The 23542-nt window shown below is 41.5% G+C and overlaps 1 protein-coding gene across 5 annotated transcripts; it reads right to left on the bottom strand.

Moving 5' to 3' along the window:
• Window positions 1–1236: 1236 nt before the first annotated feature.
• ksr1a (kinase suppressor of ras 1a) lies at window positions 1237–23280 on the bottom strand. Of its 5 annotated transcripts, none has more exons than XM_026328485.1 (21): window positions 22764–23280; window positions 14338–14478; window positions 11421–11568; window positions 10823–11312; window positions 9179–9348; window positions 8702–8771; window positions 8507–8590; window positions 8211–8272; window positions 8011–8120; window positions 7571–7739; window positions 7215–7256; window positions 6848–6896; window positions 6687–6765; window positions 5512–5805; window positions 5223–5419; window positions 5031–5127; window positions 4772–4905; window positions 4241–4372; window positions 4006–4141; window positions 3649–3782; window positions 1237–1972 (listed from the first exon to the last, which is right to left on the bottom strand). In XM_026328485.1, exons 1-21 carry the CDS (start codon window positions 22971–22973, stop codon window positions 1894–1896), a joined length of 3027 nt encoding a protein of 1008 aa, XP_026184270.1. In that variant the 5' UTR covers window positions 22974–23280; the 3' UTR covers window positions 1237–1893. The 5 variants fall into 5 exon arrangements, with proteins under 5 accessions (XP_026184270.1, XP_026184271.1, XP_026184272.1 ...); XM_026328486.1 differs by having other exon boundaries at window positions 6687–6750; XM_026328487.1 differs by having other exon boundaries at window positions 6687–6747.
• Between the last annotated feature and the right edge of the window lie 262 nt (window positions 23281–23542).

Here is a 23542-nt window from a genome sequence, read left to right as displayed (position 1 = left end):
AAGAGAGTTGGGATCTAACAAATCCCAGTGATCCTAAAATGGGAATAAGTGGGTATAGATATATTATAGTTCCTACTCAATTTACAAAGTCCAGTATCATACGTCATCTGTAATCCACAACACAACAATACAAAACATAAATGTCAACACATCCATGCAGCCATCACCCTGCCACACAAGATGGAGAAACTACCCCCCTTGCTGTTTAAGTTTATATTTACAGCACAACTGCTGCAGCAGATACTGCTAGTGTCTTTTTTTTTTTTTTTTGCTTTAAGGACTTGCTAAATGCAAACCACTCAAGTCATTTCCAGAATTAGGACATAGTAGCTTATTTATTTCTGAATTTCTCTCATGGGGGATAAATAAAGTATCTATCTATTTTCACATAATTCAGCTGTTATAAAAGATGACTTTCACACCTAAATATTACATAATACAGAAAGTAACACCATGTAACAAAAAGATCTAATTGTAAAACGCACTCATCCAACCACAAAAATCTGTCGGGCCTTTATGATACCAAGAGACAAACTTTGATCATTACGCAACTGGAGAGCTGTTTTTTTATTGTCTGTAAAGAGACAAAAAGATTCCTTATTTCAGCTTTTTTGTTTGCACAGTTCTGATCTCTTTATAAGCCTTGGACAAGCGAGAGTAAGATAAATCAATGAGGAAGGCAATAACAGCAAAAGAACAATATCCACTCTGCTGTTACATGACAAGCCTCATTTTATTGTCTTCCATGGATGAAAACAGACTGTGTGTACAGAATGGTAGTCACATGCAATACAAAAATATGATTTTTTTACATTAACATAAAAAACATGTATTGGCCCGTTCTAAAAAATTGTACAGCTTTTTATACAGATTTTATACATGACAAAAATATAAATATATATGCATCTGTAGCCATAGCAGTACCTAAAATGTTGTGATGTACTTTACATATAAAATGTTTATACAAATATTAGAAGAATCATGTTAATTTGCTATACATTAAATAATGTATATACACTACATACCCTTTGATTTGCAACACAACCTTTACGGCAATCTTTCACGAAAACCAACCCTACGTATTCCAACACAGCACGTTCGCTCAGTCGCATGTTGCGCCCACATACAACACATAAATACAAGCACACCAAACTGAAGTCAGCAATCACAAACAGTATGCACAAGCTCGCACAAGAGGTAATGTTTTAGGAAGATATAGGACACTTTTGCGCCAGGTTCCTGATTCGCTTTTTTTTTTTTTTTTTTTTTTTTTTTTGCGCAGAGAATGAAATCACTCAACGTCTCGAAAGAAGGACCTTTCTAAGGAACTCATATTCTCATAAAGTGCACTTTACACTTCAACAGATGGACACTATTATTAAAAAGTCTTCACTCATGAATAGCCAGCATAACTGTGTTCCCATGTGGATTGTTAATGCTGAAGGGAATTATTTCACCTGTTACTTCTCATTTCAACTATTGTTTAACATATAGAAGTCTCTAACAGTGCCCTGTTTTCAAATGCATCCAATGAACAGTGAATCTACCAGGTTATGCTCCAAAACAACAACATACAAGTGAACATATCGCACTGTCCGAGCCTCTGAGACCCTCTTGAAGAATAAAAGAAAACACCGCAAATATGACTATTCAAAACCAAACTAAACAACAACAACAAATACAACAGCAACAACAACAACAGTAAAAAAAAAAAAAAAAAAAAAAAAAAAGAGTTCATGATTATTTTTCTCCTGTTGACAAAGTGCATATTGTGTCTGGACATGGGCCGGTGAACATCTCAGCACATGCCATAACACAACTGTTAAAAACACAGAGGGGAGCAGAGAGGCAGTTGGTTTGAGAACATCAATCAGGCAACCTGTCAGACGCGCGTCAACCCCCCCCCAGGGAAAACAGATAAATGAAGTGGTCCGTTTTGGTAGCAGGGTCCATTTTATGTCCAGCAGTGTGTCTGTTTGTGCAAGTTTGTGTTTCAGAGAGGAAAAAAAAAAAAAAAAAAAAAAAAGAGCTGTGTGGTCAAGGCCCCGGCGACAACAACCAAATCACAGCAGCACAGAGAAGGTGAGCAGGCCGAGGACAGGGCAGCCATCAGCAGGCACAGACCATAGCACACCAGTCAGTCTCAGCACAGACACTGCAAGCCAGTTTATTCACAAGCCTCAGAGTCCCGAACAACATTAAAGAACAAAACCAAAAAGGAAGGCAAAGACATATTAGACGAAAAGGAGGGAAAGCGCAGAGAACAGTGGTTGTCCCCATGCCACACCTCAGTCCACTGATCCTCTCTTCCCAATAAGAAAACACAATGGTTAGACATGGAAGATCAGACTGTGGATTAGTGGAAGCAGTGTCTGTTTCAGGCAGAGGCAATGCTTTGATCAATCCTGTAACAGTTAAGGATTCAGGAGCATGCAAGGCAGACCCAGGCTTTGTTTTGCATTGCTTATGTTTCAGAGCGACTGCTACAACCTAGATTAGAAAAGAGAATAAGGAAAGAGAGAAAAAACCAAAAGGAAAACACAAACGTTAGATGGTTAGTGAAAGAGTAACAGGCTTACAGTGAAGAAGGCATTGAAAAGCAGCAAGATATTACATATGCATAGATCAGTTAAACACCTTTCATTAATGCAGGTCACGCATCGTAAGTTCAATCAACATGTAGTTTTACAATTTTATCTACAACCAGACCTCTTAATTTCAATTGTCTTTCAAAGAGGATGCCCCTGCATTTATGCCACCATCTAGCTAAACAAAACTGGTGTCAAGCCATACATGGGCCACAGCGATGATGCTGACTACTGGTTTTACACTCAAAATAAAAAGGTGGCATGTCATCTTGGAGAGAACATGATGAGAGGTTGTGTAGAAAGACATCATAAGCAAGAAGCAGAAAAAAAGCAAGAAATGCGGTGTGAAAGTGAAGCTGGAAGGAAGTCATGTAAATAACCGAGGCAATGGGTGAGTGGTTCAAGGTGGGCGAGGAAGAAGAAAAGGGGGTGAGATCTGTTCTGATGCAGAAATGTACAGTGCTGAAGATGACAGTAAGTGAGATTAAAAGTGAGTTTTCACAGTTAAACATTGTTTTCCTCTATTTTTAGCTCCATAAATTGTCATGATTCATCTGTTGTGACTCTTGTCATTTCACACTATGGGCACTATCACACTATCATGAATCAAGACAAGAAGAAATTGTCAAGAGTGTGATGCATGGTGAAGAATAAGTTAAGCTTACAATTCACATATATGTACATCAAACACAAAGTTCACATTTGATTTGAGAGAAAGCAACAGCAGCTGAGATCTACAGTGTGCCATGGTGCAGTGACAGAGTGCATTCAGGTCAAGTTACAAAGTTATGAAATCATCTTAACCGATTTTTCTTCTCCTATATTCAAAATATATCAAACTAATACCCATTTATGAGCCTCATCCATAAAGAAGATGATGTAAGCCTAAGGCTGAGGATAAAATATTGCTAATATTGCTTGTTGAGTTAGGAGTCTAATCACTGACAACCCATTGTACCACAAGGATCCAGAAGATACATGATAAGGCCTAAGGAATTTTTTTTTTTTTTTTTTCATGTGTCCAGTGTCTTCACATCATTCTTCATTTCTGGATACCTACTCTGCAGACTTCCAGAAGTGTCCAGGGTGGGACAGCCTGCGGTTGAGTTTGGGCAGCTTCTCGAGCATGTCGGCCAGATGGGTGAAGGTCGGCCTCTCCCTCAGGTCATACGCCCAGCAGGCGGAGAGGATCTCCTGAGAGGACAAACCAGTGTGGGTCAGTGCACTTGGCAAAGCATTGAGTCATGCACTCACAGAACCGTGCACAGTGGGTGATGATCAATCTTCCAAGCTTCACAACATCTTGGATGTCGCTGCACCACCAGAACATGGTTGATTACTTGCCTTTCCTACACGAGCAGAGTAAGCATGCACTTTTCTGAATGACTGACACATTTGTGCTTCTTATTCAACTCACAGTGACCTCCTTGCCCAGGCTGATCTCTGCCAAGACCTTCTTTATTCCCTCTCCGCTCCCCACCTGCCAGATGGTAGCTTCCACAGGCTGGTTGGTGATGGGCCAGTCCCTAGCCTGAAGCTCATACCAAATGGTTCTTAAAGAGAGCGACGCAGCAGCATTATTACTACTTTGTGACACAGGTGTGACAGTACAGTAGGCCTCTAGAGCTGAGACACGAGCGTGTAGAGCTTACCCAAACGCGTACACATCTGCTGCCGTCGAGAAAGGAAGACGGTCCTCATTGTTACCTGGGCTCATCCTGCGCACAATCTCTGGTGCGAGATAACAAATCCAGCCATGTGGAAGTTTTAGTTTATTCTCACGCCTGGGAAAAAGGTACACATTTTTCAGTAACAAATCAAATGGAGTGTAAAATCTGTGAGGGAACATGCATTAACTAGAGTGGAAAACGCATTAGGTGAGTGCAGCCCATCTCTCTCCTCTCCAGTGTAGAAACAGCTATTTATGAAGCCATACACAGGAGAAGTACAAAACTACCAGGCTGCGTGTTCAAAGTGTACTTCAAAAACAAAAGTGCAAAAATTATTCAGGTTTTTCAATCAGAAAACACTGGCTGACAAGGGAGATGCCTGCAGGACTGGAGCCACTGTGGACCTCAGCAGTTATTACAAATAACTGGACCTCCCCGGGTAAAAGCAGTGTGGTGTGAACAGCACTTTAGCTGAAATTGTGTTCTTAAGGTCTCTTGAGTGATGAATCTCACCTCCCCTCCTGAACAACTCCAGAGATCCCAAACAGCCCGAAGTCCGTGATCACGACTTTATTGGTATCATGAAAAACATTCTTTGACTTCAGATCTTTGTGAACAATTCCTTTAGCGTGCAGATAGCCCATTCCCTGTGTCAGAAAAATAACATGACAATTCATGCTGAAGGGTTGTCATTCATTCATGTTTTCAACCTTTTAGAATTGCACTCATTACTTCTGTGGTGTAAAGGAGTTTGTATAAAAAAAAAATATACCTTTACAATCTCCTGAGCGATTTGTCTTGTCTTATTAATATCCAAAGTGTTTTTAGTATCCCGAACAACTGAATACAGTGTCCTCCCTTTACAGAAACTATGGAGAGATGGAAGAAAAAATGAAATTGAAGATAGAAACATGTATGTGGGTTACAATTATTTTAGAGGTATGTTTGATATCTGTGCCCTCACCTTGTGATGATGGCTAGGTGGGGTGGAGCCATGCAGGCCCCCATGAAGAGGACCACATTCTCATGCCTGGTCTGTCTGTAGTTCATCACCTCCTTTTTAAAGAGCTTCAGATGATCCTGATTGTTCCCATCGATCTCCAGAAGTCGAATAGCGACCTCGCCATGCCACCGACCTTTATGTACCCTTCCCCAGCGGCCCTGTATGTACATAAATCAACTTTAGCAAAAATGCCTCTTTGAAATATAACACATACTGTATACTACTAATGTAACTGTTTCAGCTTCCTCACCTTTCCTATGAGCTCTCCGAGGTCCAGCTGTTCAAAAGGGATGTCCCACTCCTGCAGGTAAACACTGGTTTGACTTGCCTTGCGGGAGATGGGGCCCTTCCACTGGTTCCCCCGAGAGCTGGGCAGGTCATCCAGCTCGTCGCCATCCAATTCCCCGTCAGAGCCCATGCTCATCCTGATTTCCTCCCCATCATCCTCGTCTTCTCCTTCGTCCTCAATCTCTTCTTCTACTTCCTCATTCTCCTCCACTGCTTCTGGATCTTCATCTTCAACCTCAATTTCCTCCTCCGCTTCCTACAAGAGTGTGGGGATGGCTTTGTTATTCTAAGTCTGTGTAAATTAATAAAACACAGTCAAGCCAGAAAAAGGCAATTAAATGAAAGGAAACTTCAACTGCATCTCTTTTTTTTTTTTTTAATATGTCACGTATTATATAGTGGTCTAATCTTCATAATACAAAATCAAGAGTGGGAATATTTTTAGTGCTGTCTGAGAAGGAGCCAGTTAAAAATGTGCTGCTCTTTTCAATATAATCTGCTTTGTCTTGGTGTCTCGGTTGTAAAATAGTAATATTTTCATGTCAGCAAGACTCCCTCGGCTAAATTAATAACATCACAACAGCAGCATCAACTCAGCCAAACAGTTCAGCCCGGTTCCAATAAACAAACGTCAGAGGAGCTATTGTTTTTGGTTAATGCCAGGCCATTCGTGTCAAAATTATTCACGTGAAATCTCTCTTCTGGGTATTGAATGAATAATCATCATATTAGAGTACGCACTGTTTGACCTGATGCACTAATATAATAGATCTACTACCTACACAGTTTGAAAGAAATTAATTTGACCTGTGTCACAACAGCTGACATTCAAAATGTGTTTTTGTGCCATAGCACCCATTCAAATGCTCCTCTGTCATTATGGTCTAGGTCAGTGTCACCAGTTTTAGCTTTGTGCTTTGTTAAGATTTTTAAGGGTTTTCTTTTTTTTTTTAATGCTGTGGCAACACGTCAGTTCTCGTTATTATTTAGTGAGCTCCATGGTGACATCTCAGCCTTTTTGTCCTTCATATCAATTTATCTCAGAAGATGATACAAGATGCATTTCAGAAATACAACTTTGAAATTGGTAGTGAAGTGTTTTCTCTAGCTAGCATACAGGACGCACTGTAGCATTACCTCCTCATCTTCATCTTCTACCAGATCTGCATGTATGTCATCTGCTGATTGCTCTATTCCACTGCTGCGATACAGAGAACTGATATCAGAAGGATTAAAACCAAGAAAATGAATAAGAATTCACTGAACTGAGATTTATTTTTTTAAAAAAGATTTCTTACACGGTGTCTTGGAGAACATCACAATGCAAATTAGCAGGACTGGTGACATCTGTAGAGAAAAATAGGATGTTTTAGAAAGGATTGAGTTTAGATTTCTCATATGTCTTTTTGCTTTAGGAAAGCCTCATGACATCACATACACTCATGCAATTTTCAACTACATCCAGCAGATGGTGACAAAAGGCTGATAAAAGTTTCTGCATGCAATCCCAATGGAGGTACACAGTGAAAGATACACTACAGTGACAGCTACAACCCTAAAAGCAAACATGGGGAGGACAGAGAAAGCTGCAGGGAAGCTAAGGTTTGGGAATAGGATGATGGGACAGCAACAATATAGCATTTCAGTTTGGGACAGTGAACTCACCGGGGAAGATAAATTGTTGTCTATGCTGAAAGTAACAGGCAGCTTTTATAAACAAACAAACAAAACAATAACGATAAAAAAAAAAATAAGAGAGAGAGGAAAGGGCCAACAAGCATAGCAGGGAGAAAGACGTTAGTTATAAGCTTCGACTTAAATCTTATAAAAGCACAGTTCTTCAGTGTTAATTTAATAAATGGAGAGACGGGAAAACAAACTGTGTGTTAGCCACATACAGTACTATTACAGTGCTATCAAATCAACTACAGAATGCTAGCATGCACCTTTTAGTATACTAAACGTGTCTATGTTTATCAGACTATCTCTACTCCTGGATTTTGTTCTGTATCTGTGCTTACCTGGGAAGTTGAAACGGCTGTCCCTGTGGCCTTTGGGTGAGGGGTTGGGTGGTGGAGTTGCACTGGGGGGGTTGCTCTGCTGGAAGGGTGCTGGGGAAGAAGGTGTGGATGAGGTGGTGGAGGATGGATTGCTGCTGGAGTCCAGCTGGTTGAGCACAGGAGGATGATCCTGGTGGGGCGTGGATAGATGATGGGTAATTATCATATTATATTTAAGATGACTTTTACGCCTCCCGGAATTACTTGCAGAATTATTCTTTTTTCTCTCGAAAACAAACATTTGAAATGGGATCAGGGAGTAACAGCCATATATGAAACAGGAACCAGTAGTGATTACTGCCAATGGTTAGGCTGTAGTTTGGCTCAACTAATATCGAAGTGTATATCACTTATACTGACAATGATTCACTAAAACTGTTTAAAATGACTACAAACAGTACCTTTTTTGTAATAGCCTTTGGGAGTGTGCCAAACTGCGGTGCTTCTGGAGGCCTGTCCACAGGGTTGTTTATATCCGACGGGACAGACTCGGTCCTCCGAATTTTGGCAACTACAAGATAAATCGGTAACATTACGTATATGCACTTGTATAAACGAAAACACACTATGCCCATCAAAGTAGCATTGAACAAAAACCTACTGGGTAGAAAGGAGATTCTGCAGGATGGAGCTTCCTTTGTGCATTTGTTGTGGCACTTTAACCTGTGTAGGAAGTAGGTGGCACATGAGAAACTCAGCAGCGACCATCAATCAACATGGTACCTAGAAACAGTCTATATTTCCAGAACAAGATCTCTTCAAGGCATCAGGCTCCCCCTGGTTACAAATCAACCCCCTGACAGACCTTTCTCCTGCTACTGTTGTACAGTCACAATCAATAACAAGGTCACTTCAAGTTGATTTAAGTGCCCTTAAAATAGAAAACGCTCAACTCACCGACAGTGTTTGCACTTAACCCCAAACATCATGTTCTTCTGGCACACCTGACATGTCTGGGACAGCCAGGACCTGGTCGAAAACCTATGCAAATGCAAGTCCCACCGTTACAAGAACAGTATAACATTACTCTTGGGTTATTATACATGAGGTTAATTCATAAAACATACCCTGTAAAAACAAGCAAAGATCTACCTGTGTGTGACTGCTAGGCCTATATCCCTTCTCACTGCTTGTGGGGAGCTGCGATGCACCGCTACATTATCTAGCCAGGGAGCAGGAGAAGGTACATAGGAAAGATTGGGAGAAAGATTAAGGAGAGGATTAGATTATGCCAACAAAGACTGATCTAATGAGGTAACCCCAGTGATCACACACAGGGTAAAACAAAGCATTAAGTTTAGTTTTTGGCATTAGTACAGGGTCGAATCACAGTAGTTAACAGACCAGTTCAAGATCATGAGCAAACACGAACACAATACATGTAACCACTTGAACCCATGAAATAAAAACTAGGAATGTTAAATTTCCTTCAATCCACTGTACAACCAAACCATTAACTCCAGAAATAATTATATTATAGGTCACAATGGATAAACATTTGAGTAATTTAAAACAAGCATATCCACGAAATCAGCAGAGAAAATAAATGTGTAAACAAGCATAACTCACTCTTAATGATGCTGTGCTCCTCCATAAGGGTGGGAGTGCCAGGCAGGGTGTACGGTGCTGTGTTGGCACCGGGAGTTCGTGAAGACATGACAGGGTAGCGAGAAGGCGAGTCCTCACATCCATTCCCGTTCATTTGCATGTTCAGGAACAACTTATTCTTTTTAACACATCTGGAGAGAGGGAAAGCAAAGAAAAAACCAGGGTATCAGTAGGTCTTGGATCGTGGCAAAGACTAGACTGAAAAGCACAGAAGGTCCAGAGCATTGCTTACACGCCATAATGTATGACACAGGTTATATAAGGGATAGGAGAGCCTCGTTGGAGTAACTAAATAACACTGGCACGGGATAGCCAGTGTGACATCCTTAACACCCAGACTGAAGTCACAGGCCAAAGCAGCAAGTAGTGCCAGTCCTTTAATTTACACAGTCACATGCACATATGCACGTGAGTAATCGGGAAGCGATTCATTGGTCTAATTTTATCTCGAGTCCTGTTCAGTCAGTTATCAGACCTGTGACCTGGATAAACCAGAAGGATTGTCTGGGTCTGCGCTATTACAGTACAGGATCTATATAAGACACATTTACTTCTGCAATTTCACAGGTTTTTTTGGGTTTTTTTTTTTTTTTCAATCAACTGTTTCAGACAGGAAATTATGGATAAACATGTGTTTTGTTTGTTTATGTGCACCCAATCACAATACAGAGAGAGAGAGAGAGAGAGAGAGAGAGAGAGAGAGAGAGAGAGAGAGAGAGAGAGAGAGAGAGAGAGAGAGAGAGAGAGAGAGAGAGAGAGAGAGATTGTGTGTGTCTTGCCACCTCTGAGCATTAGTCCTAGGAAATACTTCCTGTTTTGACATGACTCATAATCTCTGGGAATCTGTGTGCGGATTAGCTCATACAGTCAGGTCAAAGAAGCAACAGGCAGGATGTAAAAGGATGTGAAAGACGAAGAGGGGGAGAGAGAGAGAGAGAGAAAGAGCAAATATGAGTCTGTGTGGAGTTGTGCTCCTGTCCTGACACAGAGGTGAGTCTTAAAACTGAGGTGAGACAGGACAGCAATTTTCAAGAAAACTATAGTTATGGTTATTATAACTCAGTCGGGGACAAGGAACATAAGGCTTCAGCAGTAACCAATGATAGTGCCACAATCGTGCTTATTTAGGACACAGCACCCTCTACTGCTATCTGCAGGGTTTGACAAAAATTTCTATGTTCAACTGTGTGTATCATTACTTGAATGGAAGTAGAAGTACTCTCTTAAATAATGTTTGCCAGTTTTGCTTTATTTTTTTGCCAGATAGAAAGATGTCTTTAATGTTGTGTTGATCAATTTGTCATTTAATTGTTTAACAAATAAATGGCAGCATCACTCACTGACCCTTACCCAACATAGTGTATGCCACTAAGAATCCAGAGTTCTGCAAAAACAAACTGAGTCTTGAGGAAGTGAACATTTCATTTGGTTTGAAGACACAGAAATTGAATTTATTGTTCTGATAAAAAAAAAAATGTAATTGCTAGCGAAGTATATGATAGTTCAGCGTTTCCCTCACAACACTTTTTCCCACTGCCCAACACCTAAAAACAGCCAAGAGTGGAAATCTGTCATAACAATGTGATCTGAGACAATGTGACCTACTTGTTGGTGGGAGGGTCTTCAATGCGGTTTCCCAGCTGGGATTCATGGCTTTTGCTGCGTGTCAGGGCGATGTTGGGAAGTAGATGCAACACTTTGCGGGAAGGAGGTGGAGGGGTGCAGGGGGGCTTCAGTCGGTGACGCCTCTTTGAGGGCGGAGTTATAGGAGGGGTGGAAGTGTGTCCATGGAGACGAGCTGTGCGAGCTAAGGACATAGGGAATTGATCTATAAGGGGACTTTCACTGTGGATGTGTGACACCAGTGCTTCAGGTGTGGGTGCTGCTGACACTGAGCCTGAACGAGGATGAGGGAAGGTAGCGCAGGGTGTGGATGGGGTGGACTGGATGGTGGATGGCCGGGCTAGAGGTGAAGGACTGTGAGGGCGGAGGGGAGTTCCCAGGCTTGTTAGCTGGTCTACAGTCAGTAGAGAGCCGCTGTCCCTCCTGGTGGGCTCAGACAGCCATGGACTGCCATCTTCCCTCAGTTCACCACCTGGACAAGAGACAATCCAGACCAAAAAAAAAAAAAAGACAATAGAAACCCCACACAGAACAGTATACAGTGTGATCATGGAAGGTCTCGTGGAGCACACATACATACCCGATTCAGTGGCACTCTTCAGACAGGAGAGGGCAGCAATGAGTCTGGCACATTCTTCTGAACTGGACCCTAGTCTTCGCATTGTATCCCGCACCTGAGCACCTGTCATCTGCAATAAGGCATCCAAGGACAACTTCGCTTCCACCACCTGCAGATAGACAAAGTCAATTTATAAAAACAAATGAAGGTGAGATGATGAACATTCAATAACTATACAAGAATGAACAAACACACAAGCAGTATTCTGTAGGTATCCCTACAAGAAAAACAGGTATGGGAAATCTGTTAAAAAAATAACTGAAAACAAAAGAAGTTGCTCACGGTGATTATGTGTGTGCATAGACAAACATAAAAAAAAAAAAAAAATTCAAAAATGATTCAGGTGATGAGGTTATATCAATAAGACAGGCCTCGGGCTTTTTCTCAGGGTAGAATCTTCCATATATAAAATACACAGATGAGCCTGTGATCCTCTGTGGACTCAGTTAATCATCTATCATTCTAGCTTGTTGATTATTAATGAGCCTGATTCTGGTTTGACATTATGCCTGAATGCCATAGCAGCAAAAGGAAACTACATCAAAAATATAACTTTACACTGAGTTCACATTGTTTGATACTATTTAAATAGTTAAATGGTAGACTGGATGTCAAGCATCTTGATAGCATTTTATATGATATACATGTAAGAACAGTTTTTAAGTTGGTTCCATATACTACAAATTCTTGCTTCGTCAAGTATGTGGGCCTCATTTCCTTCAGTTATGTAGTGTACAGTAATATAAATAAATTTAAAATACCTGAGCACCAAGGGGTTAAAGTCTATACAGAAAGTGAGGCTGAATAGATGAGACCTTCAAACCTGACAAATACACAATTTGTTTAATGTTCAGTTCCTGGGACAGTAGGCAAAAAGACAGCACAAACAACAATTGGAGATAACAGGCAGAAAGAGGAGACAGTCCATTAACAGTCCTGTGAGTTTAGGATGTTTTATTTTTTGACATGGGAAGTACACAACTGCATATCAGCCAGGTTAAACCCTGGCTCTGAGAGGGCAAACACTGATCAGAAAACTAGGGCAGCCACCCACTCTCGTGTGTACACTGTAAGCAAAAAGAATCGTGCACACACACGGATACACAAACACAAGGGTGAGTGATGCGATAGTCAAAAGTGGCTAAGCCCCATGCTCCCATCCCACCTCCTTACTCATAATAACATTACAATTTTAGCACACACAATAGGTTGCTTGCATACATGGTTGAAGTGCTGGGTTCTCCTTATACAGTATTACTGGTCAGTGGTAGTGTATGTACAATGCAATCATTGTAATACTTTCCTTTCCTTTAATACATAATCCAACCCTTATAGTGTAACAGCGGGGTCAAGTAATATGGATATTTTAATCTAATAATGTTTAAATTAAATGAGTCATCAGTATCAACATCTTCTGGGAAGTCCCCAGTCACATGGAGGGCATTCAAATGAGCATGTTTATTATGCTAGAAAAAAAACCTTTATGTTCTAGCTCAAAGCTAAATTCTTTGAAGGGAAGCTTGTGAGGTTTACACTGAAATGCAAACAGAGCACTGAGCATGACAGACATGACCAGAGCCAAGACAAATAATCAGCCATGGAACGAGGCCATCAAACGAAACAAAAAGCATGCATGAGGATGGAGACATATTAAATAATAACAAGTATGGGAACATTTTAAAATAAGCAGGTTGCAGTTAGGTCACAAAAATAAGACAAACCAACAAGAACAACATAAACAGTTGCTTTAAGGAATTACAGCAGTTTACAGCAGCACAGAAATGGTGCAAAAGAAAGAGAAAACTAAAACAAAACATGACAAGCAAATAATGTGGTAGAAAAACAGTTGCACTAAAGATGCAAAATAAGGAAACGGGTGCATTTGAGGTGTTTTTCCTTTAGTATCTGTATAAGCAGCTAATAGCAGGGTGTTGGTGTAAATAAGTGGTCATCCAAAAGACAGACTCTAGGCAGCACCTTAACAGCTAACACTATAGTATCCTTATACAAAAACACATGCAAATTTAGTTCAGTGCGTCAATAACTTCACAAGCTAAGGTCAAACCACAAGTCAGGACAATATAAATAAAAACCACAGCAGTGTCCTGCTCAGTATTAAACAACTGACTTAACTCAATTAACGTCTTTTTGCTGTCATACATGTACATCAGATCATCATCACACACTGACGGAGGCAACTTTTGGCCCCTTGTTTAGACCTTTAGGAAAAACCCCATATTCTCAAAGACCGGCACAGCCTGCAGCTCTAATAAAGGGTTTCCTTTAAATAGCTTAAGAGATCAATTCATACAGTTTGCTCTAATCTGGAGAACAGGTTATTATTGACAAAGCAATGAATTTCCAAGTTTAAAGTGGATGAAAAATTAAACATGAGAATTAAACATAGCTGATATATTTGTAATACACATGCAAGCATCAGGAACCATTCCATGCAACAATAAGAATAGGAGAATTTACCAAAATTTTTCTATGTAGAAATTCCTCATACGCTTCTCTAAAAGACACTTCAGTCTCACTAACATGGCATACAGACATAGGCACCTAAGAGGAGTTTGTTTAAAGAAGGACAGGTATGTTTTGTTTAAGTGACAGCGAGCAGGTGCATTCCCTGCCATATTAGCCTCACAAAACATGTTTAGTGTATTTTGCCAAGTATGAAAACGCAACTATATTAAGATCATAAAAAAAATGACTGAGCTTCTGTTTTAGAAAGGCATTTTGACAGTCACTGGTCAGGTATTCCTCACATACATGTGAGCGCTGACTGAGTACACAGACTGAAAGCGCATGAATGTGACACTTAACACAGTCACCCAGGCCAGAAATACCGACATCCACACAAAACAGTGTGACCTACCTCGATGAGCTCTGGCCGCAGGTTGATGGTGCGTAGCCAGTCTCGTAAGTGTGGGTAGCTGTCCAGGGCCTCAGGCCTCTCTGTCTCTGGCACTTTCTGCTTGCACTGCAGCTGTTTACAGATGTATTTCATCAACTTCACCTGCAGGGAGCAATAGAGAACACAGCAGAGATGGGAGGGGCAGGTTAGAGGGGAGACTCACAGTATGGTAGGAGGAGGCCTTCAGTGTGGAAGATACATGTCACACCTCTGTGCTGCCAGTGGGATTATTTGAAAATTGTGACATTATGACATTAAAAATTATGCATATCATGTATCATATAAATACTGTGACACCATGATTATTTTGAGCTTATAAGTGATTCTTAAAAGTTAATATTGACTATTGTTGATTCCAGACAAGTGACATCCAATCAAGTGTTATGCTCACCTCATCTACCACAAACTGCTATGTATTTTCCATCAGCAGATGCCTTTAAAATTCAATAAAGACTAACCTGATGGAAGAAATACACCAGACTCTTTTTCCATTGAGCTCAATGTACCTGCAGTAATGACCCCAGTGTTTGTTTAACCCAATTTCCCAGTGCCCCCTGTGTACACGACAGTTAATTAGATATACAGTGCTATTATTGTACAGAGGAACAATGAGCTGGTCATCTAATGAGAGCATCTGTGATGCTGGCACAGCAAACAGGTTTATTTGGAACAAGGGAGCAGCTTTGCAGCAGAGTGTTCAGTGATGGGAGGAAAGTGGCATTTGACCAGTCACTTTTCCCGTCTGGTACTGTACGGTCATCACCAGCACTCTAAGAAATCATGGTAGAGAATTCTACCTTTGTCACAACTTCCTTAACTTCAATATAATCATGTATAACTTTCCAGAGAGTATCCCCAGAGTTCCCACATTCTGGTTAATATTTGAAGAATATCTTAAAGTCTGCTGTGCTTGGCAGCGAGACACATCAAGTGTTTACCCTATGTGCATGATTACACTGATTTTTATTTTTTTTGTTTTCTTTTTTACTTTCTGTCTTAAACCAGAGTCTCCACAGATGACATATGAAGCTGTGAGGTTTCACCGAACTCTTTTCAAGCCATTGCCAAGTGCAGTGGTCCTGTGAGTAAGTTTTACGATGAACACCACGGTATTGCTTTGCAGCGACCCGCGTTGTGCAGCTCAGCGCTGCCGTATAGTGTGTCTCCTTATCTCTCGGTCGATCTGTAAGAGTCCATTACAGCAGGCAGCACCTTCAAATGAGCTGTGCAACACCAACTAGCTCTTGATCCACCACAGACACAGACATACACACACACACACACACACACACGCACACACACACACACGCACACACACACACGTCAAGTGCCTGACCAACAATGAGGAGTGTGTGTCTTTCTCTGCTTATTCAACAGTCTCAGTGACACATCCATTCTCCAGCTCATAGAGCCACGTTGATCTCAGAAAGTCTGGCCTTGGGATATAAAAAAGCTACTTATTGACAGCTAACAAAACCATCTCCACTGTAGGTCAGGGTGATGAGAGTGGAGAGAGAAAGGAGTTAAACGCTCTGTGTTGAGCTGCTGACTGCTATTCTGCTCTACAATTACTAGTCAATTACCACTTGCACTGAGAGCAATAAAAAAAACTAAAAGTGTGCATCATTGATTATAAACTAATAAAATCCTTACAAGCAAGGACCACATTATAAAGGCCTCACAGATTATTTCCTGCACTCCCATCATCTGCACAAGCAAAACTGTGAGAGGCAATGTGACCAATGAGGTAGCCTCCTGCTTTACCTCCGCATACACTAGTGCAGCCCTGTGACGTCAGGTTACCTAGCAACCCCTCTTCTAAATCGTCAGCAACATTTCAGTGGGATTTTCCCCATACATGTGAAACACAGAGCTCAGATGCAGTATACAAATGTCATCAAGTGTCTCCGCAGGACAGTAACTGCAGTAGCTCCAAACCCGACCGACATTTGTATCTAACGTTCACTTTTCCTTTTATGATCCTAGATGAATAAGGCAGACAAGGTTACACGAGTCTCCCCACTGATATCAATGTGTGTATTTGTTTTGAGAAGCACAGTGAGGTTCATCAACAAGGCAAAAGATAATGACAGGCCCCTTGCATATTATTTTTGGTGCAGAGCAGAGAAAGCAGTGTTTGACGTGTGGCCTGGAGGTGGGAGGAGGGGGAGGAGAAATGGCGTCAGAGCCCACCTGTCAGCAAAGCTAAACAACACCATGGCAACGGCCTAATGCTGAGTGACAGCTGGCATGTCAGCCACCAGAGAGGCGGAGAGAAGTCCCAGCTCCTTCCAGCCTGACAAGGCGGACTCAGGGAGCAGATCCCATCGCTCCAGTCGGTTTCTTAAGGCTACTGCTGACACAGCCACTCTGGAGCACCTGCATGCTCAATCTGAGAACTGAGAAACAAAGCTCTGTCCCAGAAAATGATATGGGCACAGGAAGGTCAGTTCATTTCTCTCAGACTAAAAATGCACATATCTTGGTGTCAGAACAGGCCTAATGAATAAAAGCTCTCCATGTTTAATATGAGCTGCTGTATTTAAGCTCCTGTCTTTACATGAGGCAGCTCCACTCAGTGTAACTGTCAACATGGAATGTGACAACAGCAACAGCCACACTGGAGCTGGGAGCTAATGCAAATTTAATGCAAACTGTAACACTGCTTTCAAAGACACCTTTTTTTTTTTTTTTTTTTTTTTTTTTTTTTTTTTTTTTTTAAACAGGATCATGCAAGTAAACCAGTGATGACTAGACAGAGGTTTTAGGGCTGATGCACAAATTAATCTGCAAATGTAAAAAAAGCAGAAAATGAAAAACACCAAAATACAATGAAGACAAGCAGGCTAAATTGGGATGGGGGATGGGGGGTCTGGACATACACGGTTGACAGTCCCAAACAATGGCCTGCTGCCCCTCCTCCACCTGCTACCACTACTGCAAGTTGACCCCTAGACTGGGCTGGAGGATGAGGAGGAGATAAGGTGGTCTCCAGTTCTCTGTGCTAAGGTGGAGTAAGGTTAGTGTCGGTTTCTGCCTTAGCAACCTACACAGAGATAGACAGACCCTTGTTTAGACTTCCTGACAGAAAACAAACCAAAGTTCTGAAAAATGAAAGTTTAAAATTAGGGATATACTTGTTTCAAATGGGTCAATAAAGCTATGCTATAAGTGCATTAAACACATACACGATACTGCAATTTTAACCATCTAAACCAGACTCCCCCCCCCCACACACAAAAGACGTACAGTAGACCTCAAAATTACAGGATGTAATGCAACTCATCCTGAGTCAGTTCAAGAATAGATCAAGGCCTGCCTACACTGCTCAGCCATCCTGATTTCCACATCACGCAGTCCACTCTTACCGACTATTGACTACAACCCCCCACTCCACCCAAAAAAAAAAACACAAAAAAAAAGGAAATGAGACAGGGTCAGCGTTGCTACATTCACTAGAGTTGTGTTTCCTCTATACCCTCATATGAGCGACATTTTCCATTGTCTTCAACTAAGCCCCCGCCACACACACACACACACGCACACACAAACACCCTAACACACACACACACACACACACACACACACACACACACACACACACACACACACACACACACACACACACACACACACACACACAGTGGTTGTCATGTCATGAGAGGCAGCCCAGCGGATTGGCTTTGATTCTCCCCTCCCCTTTCCTCCCTGCTCTCCCCTCTTCCACAGGCTCTTTGCGCGTCATTTGATTTTCTTATTTAACAACCAACCCTGAAAATGCGTAGGAAGAAAGATGTCTAAATATAGATGCAGCCACAACAGCTCGCACCACGAGCGCTCTCCAACTCCCTCCAACACCATGAGGAGACAAAACAGAGTGACGCTTTGCTGTTTACTGAACATTACAAAGAGCAGTGATTACAAAGATAAGACGGTGAATTGCTTTTATGGAAAGATTTACACGAATAAATAAATATCTAGCAACATTTGACATTTGTTTAACGTTATATAAATCACAGCACGTAAGCAAAACAGATATACTGTTTATAGGGTGGTTTTAGGTTAATGTTTTTACACGCCTGGATGATGTAGATAGAGCTGGACCTGGTTTTTAAAATAGTCAAGCTACTCAGGTGGCATAAATGGATGTGATAAGGCAAAAGTCAGGAATACATAAATAGCTACAGTAAATGTAATACAGAGGCAGCATGAGAGGATGACAGAGACCAGGCTGAGTGGGATTAACATGTGAAAAGTGAAGTACCAGTTAGCACTCCATTTGAGAGGCCAGTATCATTATACTCTCACTGGCAAGGCAGAAAAAACACACAGTTCAAGTGGAATAATAAATCTCTCTCAACAAGAGTATAAACTCAGTTCAAGCCTCTCTTGATTACACTCCAGTGCGACATTGGAGAGATACCCGTTTGCACCACGAGCGCGACAACTACTTTGACCTCGCACAGTTCGCTCAAATTCATCACATGAAGTGGCTTAAAGCTTTAGTGGTTTACATGCGATCACCTCTACACTGACATGGGAGTTGCAGGCCAGGCTGCTCCCTAGAATTTCAAGACTACGACAAGCCTTCTAGGCTTAAATACTCCCCTCCACCAGTGGGTCAAGGGTTTAGACACGACAGACACACTGCAAATTTTAAGGATGTCTTGTTTGTGTCTGACAAACAGCATCTGACATACTGGCTGAAACATCAGCTTCATGATGGTACCAGGAGCTACAGCGTTGTCTAGAATATATGATTACCTCCCCAATCTGCTGACTTTTAGTATTTAAAGCGTCTGACAAATGAAATCAGGCGGTGGGCTGAAGCAAGAAGTGAAAGCACAGAAAAATGGCAAGACGTGGTTTCAAAACAGTGTGCCAGTTAAAACATAGGAAGTAAGACTGCTGATCAAGACAGCACACTATCTCCTGCCAGTTCTACTTGGAAGGCTGTAGTTGTAGACCAGACTTGGCAAAGATGAATATTTGACTCATTCATTCATTTGAATGTTACAAAGAGCCTGATCAGTATTCATCACCTGATTAAAAGTCACTGTTCTGTTGGTTCAAACTACTGTACTAAAACACACCAGAATGTCAAACAGGAAGAACAGAGCAGATAAGCTCTTTACGTGTAAGATATTTCCAAAACCTAAGATGGCTCATAAGTATGTCAGCAGACAGCAACTGTACTGTACTGTAAGCTGCACACATTTCAAGTCCTCCATCTAATTCTCTGTTTAAACAATAGTGACTGCTCCCTTTGCGTGAATGACAGGAAATTAGCTTCAAAGCAAAAATCTACTTGGTTTCATTATTAAGTAGTTCCAAATAATAGAAAAGCAAGAGGATAGTGCATTCAGTCTGTATCTGTGGCACACAAGACGTTGATAATGAGAAAGAATAAGATGACTGTAAAACAGGTTAGAAAATGAATACAAAATAAATTTAATTAAAGGGGACACTTGCATCTACAAATAAAACAAAAAACATACAATTTTGTGCCTTATCACATCTATTTATACTCCCTCAACTGAGTAGATGAATAACAGTGATATCATCAACACTAAAGGTCTAGGTGCAATATTTATTTTAAAAAAACAAACAAAAAAAAAAAAACATGCCAGACATCTTCAAATGAATCAACACTTCTGCTGACACTAAATGAGAACATCATCCAATTACCAGGGAAATTTCCAAAACCTTTGACTTGAGCTGTGACCTGAAATGTTTCAAATCATATCATACATTTTCTTTGCTTCACAAGGTGGAACTGACAAACCAGTTTTATGTGCATAATCTATATATACTGTGTAATCTAAGGTGATGGGAGGTTTAATACCTGCACTCTGAACTCACTGCTGATCAGACCACCAATGCAACAGTACAGTTATAACCTGTTAAAATAAGACTAAATATGAGTAAATATACCACTGAGGCCACCATTCAGCTGCGCTGTAAACCAGAAAGTATCTACTGTACCTGTTTTCAATGCAGCAAGTAAAAGCAGTGAGTGCTGATAGAGGATTTCATCACCGTGTTTCCACTGCTGAAGCTGGAAGTAGATTGAGCTCAACATAATAAAAAAACTCAGTTGCTTTAATATTCAAAGTGCAACAAGGAAGGAGACTGAAAAAAGGAGACTGAAACTTGCCAGACCATAAACCAGGAAATCTAACTCGAAGTAACCAGACCTTCTGTTTGCACTTGTGACTTTCAGGGATACCCCCCTCATAACGGCCTCACAACCACAGGAAAAAGTTTTCATAGCCTTTAAGAAACATGTGCAACCAGCACAACCTGCCCATTGTCAAGCAGAACAATGCCGGCTCAAAGCACGTCTACAAGACAGTGTACCTCAGGAAGTACTCTGCCAGATCATGTCCTGTTCCCCACAGTGACAAGGTATGCATGATAACAGATAAAGAAGAGTTAAAATATGTAAAGGAAGCATGCCATGATCCTCCCTCTGCATTTCTTTATACAAACTATTTAAACAGAAGATTCTTTTTTTTTTTTTTTTTTTTACCTTAAGGTCGACATTCAAATAGATACAGTTTAGTAAATGGGCTTCATTCATGTTGATTTTACAGAAGCAGTGCGAGAGTGGTTGACAAGGACAACTATAAATATATAAACTGATCTGCTCTGGCTTCTATTTAAGTTAATACCTTGTAGTTTTCAGTTAATACCAGACTTCTTGACTTCAGCCTGTGAAAATGTGTTCACACAGTGGCTTCTCAACTCGCACCTGCCAGCCAGGAAAGGAGCTATCGAATTATTTTGTAGACATGCACATCATCAAACTGCACCACGAAACACTGAACCGCTCCGTCATCTCTGACTATTTCTGCAGACTGATACTACGCATCACAAACACAAATAGAAGTTTGAGCAGGCGATGATGTGCTGCTACCCAGCCCGCTCAGGAAAACAGTCTGCAAGTAGCAAGACACACATTATAACTTAGTGACTAAATAATGTTGCTGGTGGCACTTTGTTCATCGGCTGTGATTCCTGACCATTTTGAAGGTCACTTAAAACGGGTTCACCAGTGCTACTGCATCGCCGTACGGCTGAAACGAAATGCTCGGAGCTTTCTGGAACATTAGTTTTTAGGGGCGACAGCACAATTGTTCATGGGGTGTTCAGTTATACTGAAATAAAACAGACATGGATAATTGATAGCCTCCAGCCAATCAGGAGTGAACACTCCTTTTATCCCAGGTATAAAGCTTAAATAAACCATGAGCCAGAAAAACCCATTTACCATCATCTCTACAGTGTCAGCATGTCTGGAGCCTATAACAAAGCTACAGCCATCTGCCTGCTACGAATTCATAATTGAAGGCATTAAACTTGTGACTGTTTTCCACAACACTCCACACAAACCCCCTCTTCCCATCACCCTGCTCAGCAGTAGCAGAGCATGCTGTCCCCTCATGGCATTGTTACTAACAATATGAAGCTGTACTTTCCATGACATGATTCCTTCAGTCATCTTGCAGCTGAAAATATAACAAAAGCACTATGTGACTGTAAACATCCCATGGATGGAAACATGCAGGCCTGAGATAAAACTGGCCCTTGCTCATGACTTCAAACAGGCCCACTTTACATAAAAAGGGACTATTTGAGTATCATGGGAGTTTCTCTACCTGCTTATGAATTTTATTGGTACATTTTTAAATATGCAAATTGTTGACTGAGAGGTTAGAAACAGAAAATACTGTGTGCAGACTCTGCTGATGCCTGCATGCAACCAGGCATGACTTCTCTGGTATGATCCACTGAGGCCCTGCGAGCCATGGTCCTTGCGCAAAAACAATGTCAAGTCATCCCAACACGAGCGAACTGAATCTGCATCCAGATGCAGGAAAGCAGGCGCTTGCACAGGAAACAGACAGACACATGGATCACGTACGTTTCGTTTTGCATTGGTCTGGCAGGCCCGTACTGTACATGGGGAACACAGCACAGTAACATAAAATTGTAACAGCATCAGATTATTGAATGTGTGCCATTAGGCCAGACGGGAATTCAGCTGCAACAGCACGGTGCTGTGAACTGCCCTGACAAATATCTCCACCTAGAGAAAGAGGTCACACACAAATAACAGGATCGGGCATCACTAATATCGCGATCATATCTGGAGAAATGACACATTCGGCCGGGCAAGGCGAAACCTGTTTTATTATTATCGTCTTCATCTCAATGCGTGGATCCTGTAGTATAATGTGAGCGACAAAACACGAGCGGCTCACTGACACTGTGGGAGCCTCGCTCGCAGCCTATATTCAAGCAGACGTAGCGTTGGAGCTTCATGACTCCGCAATTTGACTAGACCTCTTTCTATAGCAGGACATATCCGAAAAGCTCGTTACCTCTAAAGTGCGTATTTCTTGCTGCGTGAGGTCGTTGGACGCGGCGCATTTGGTCCGTAGCCCCTGTAAACTGGAGATGGAGATATCAATCATATTCTGGATGAGTTCGCATTGATGTAGTGCGGCCATCGCTGCGCCACCGCGGCTATCCCTCTCCGGATGCTCATCACTCTCGACCATCTTTCCACCTTTGGCAGACACACTATCCATTCCTCGGCATTGGGCACGGCTGGAGGGGCTGGAGTTAAACTGTTAAGCTCAAATGAAACACATGCAGCCGCCCAGCGACGCAGCGACCTATTGTGGAAGTTCGCTGACAGCAAATGTCCCCAGCTCCCAATCTGAAAAAAAATTAAAAAAAATAAAAAATCAGGATGAAAACTAAAGACTATTCTGTGAAAACAAGTGGCTGTTAGTCGGGTAGTGAAACGGGCTCAAGTCTAGTAGTGCTCGACTTGTATTTTCTGTCCGTTCAGGCTACCGACTGGATACTCCACCGACAGCTCTAGCAGAGGCTTTCACCGTCTGTCAGCTGTTGGGAACATCATGAAGCGCGGTGTAATCTGGGAAATGAAGTTCTATTGGTTACCAAAAAAAAAAAAAAAAACTGCACTCCACGCTGCATCCTCTTAACCTCCCCCACCCACTTATGCGCATGTTCACACGCAGACGAACATTCATTTGTTTTGTTTTAATAATGCAGTTAATTACTTTTATCCAAAAAAAATGAAGCAACAAGAAGAAAGTGCATGTGTAGGCTAATTAATAACATGAGGAAT

This window comes from Mastacembelus armatus, chromosome 14 (assembly GCF_900324485.2).
Source record: "Mastacembelus armatus chromosome 14, fMasArm1.2, whole genome shotgun sequence".
Classification (NCBI taxonomy): Eukaryota; Metazoa; Chordata; class Actinopteri; order Synbranchiformes; family Mastacembelidae; genus Mastacembelus; species Mastacembelus armatus.
Note: the sequence above shows the minus strand (reverse complement) of the source record. Positions and strands in the feature narration are given on the sequence as shown.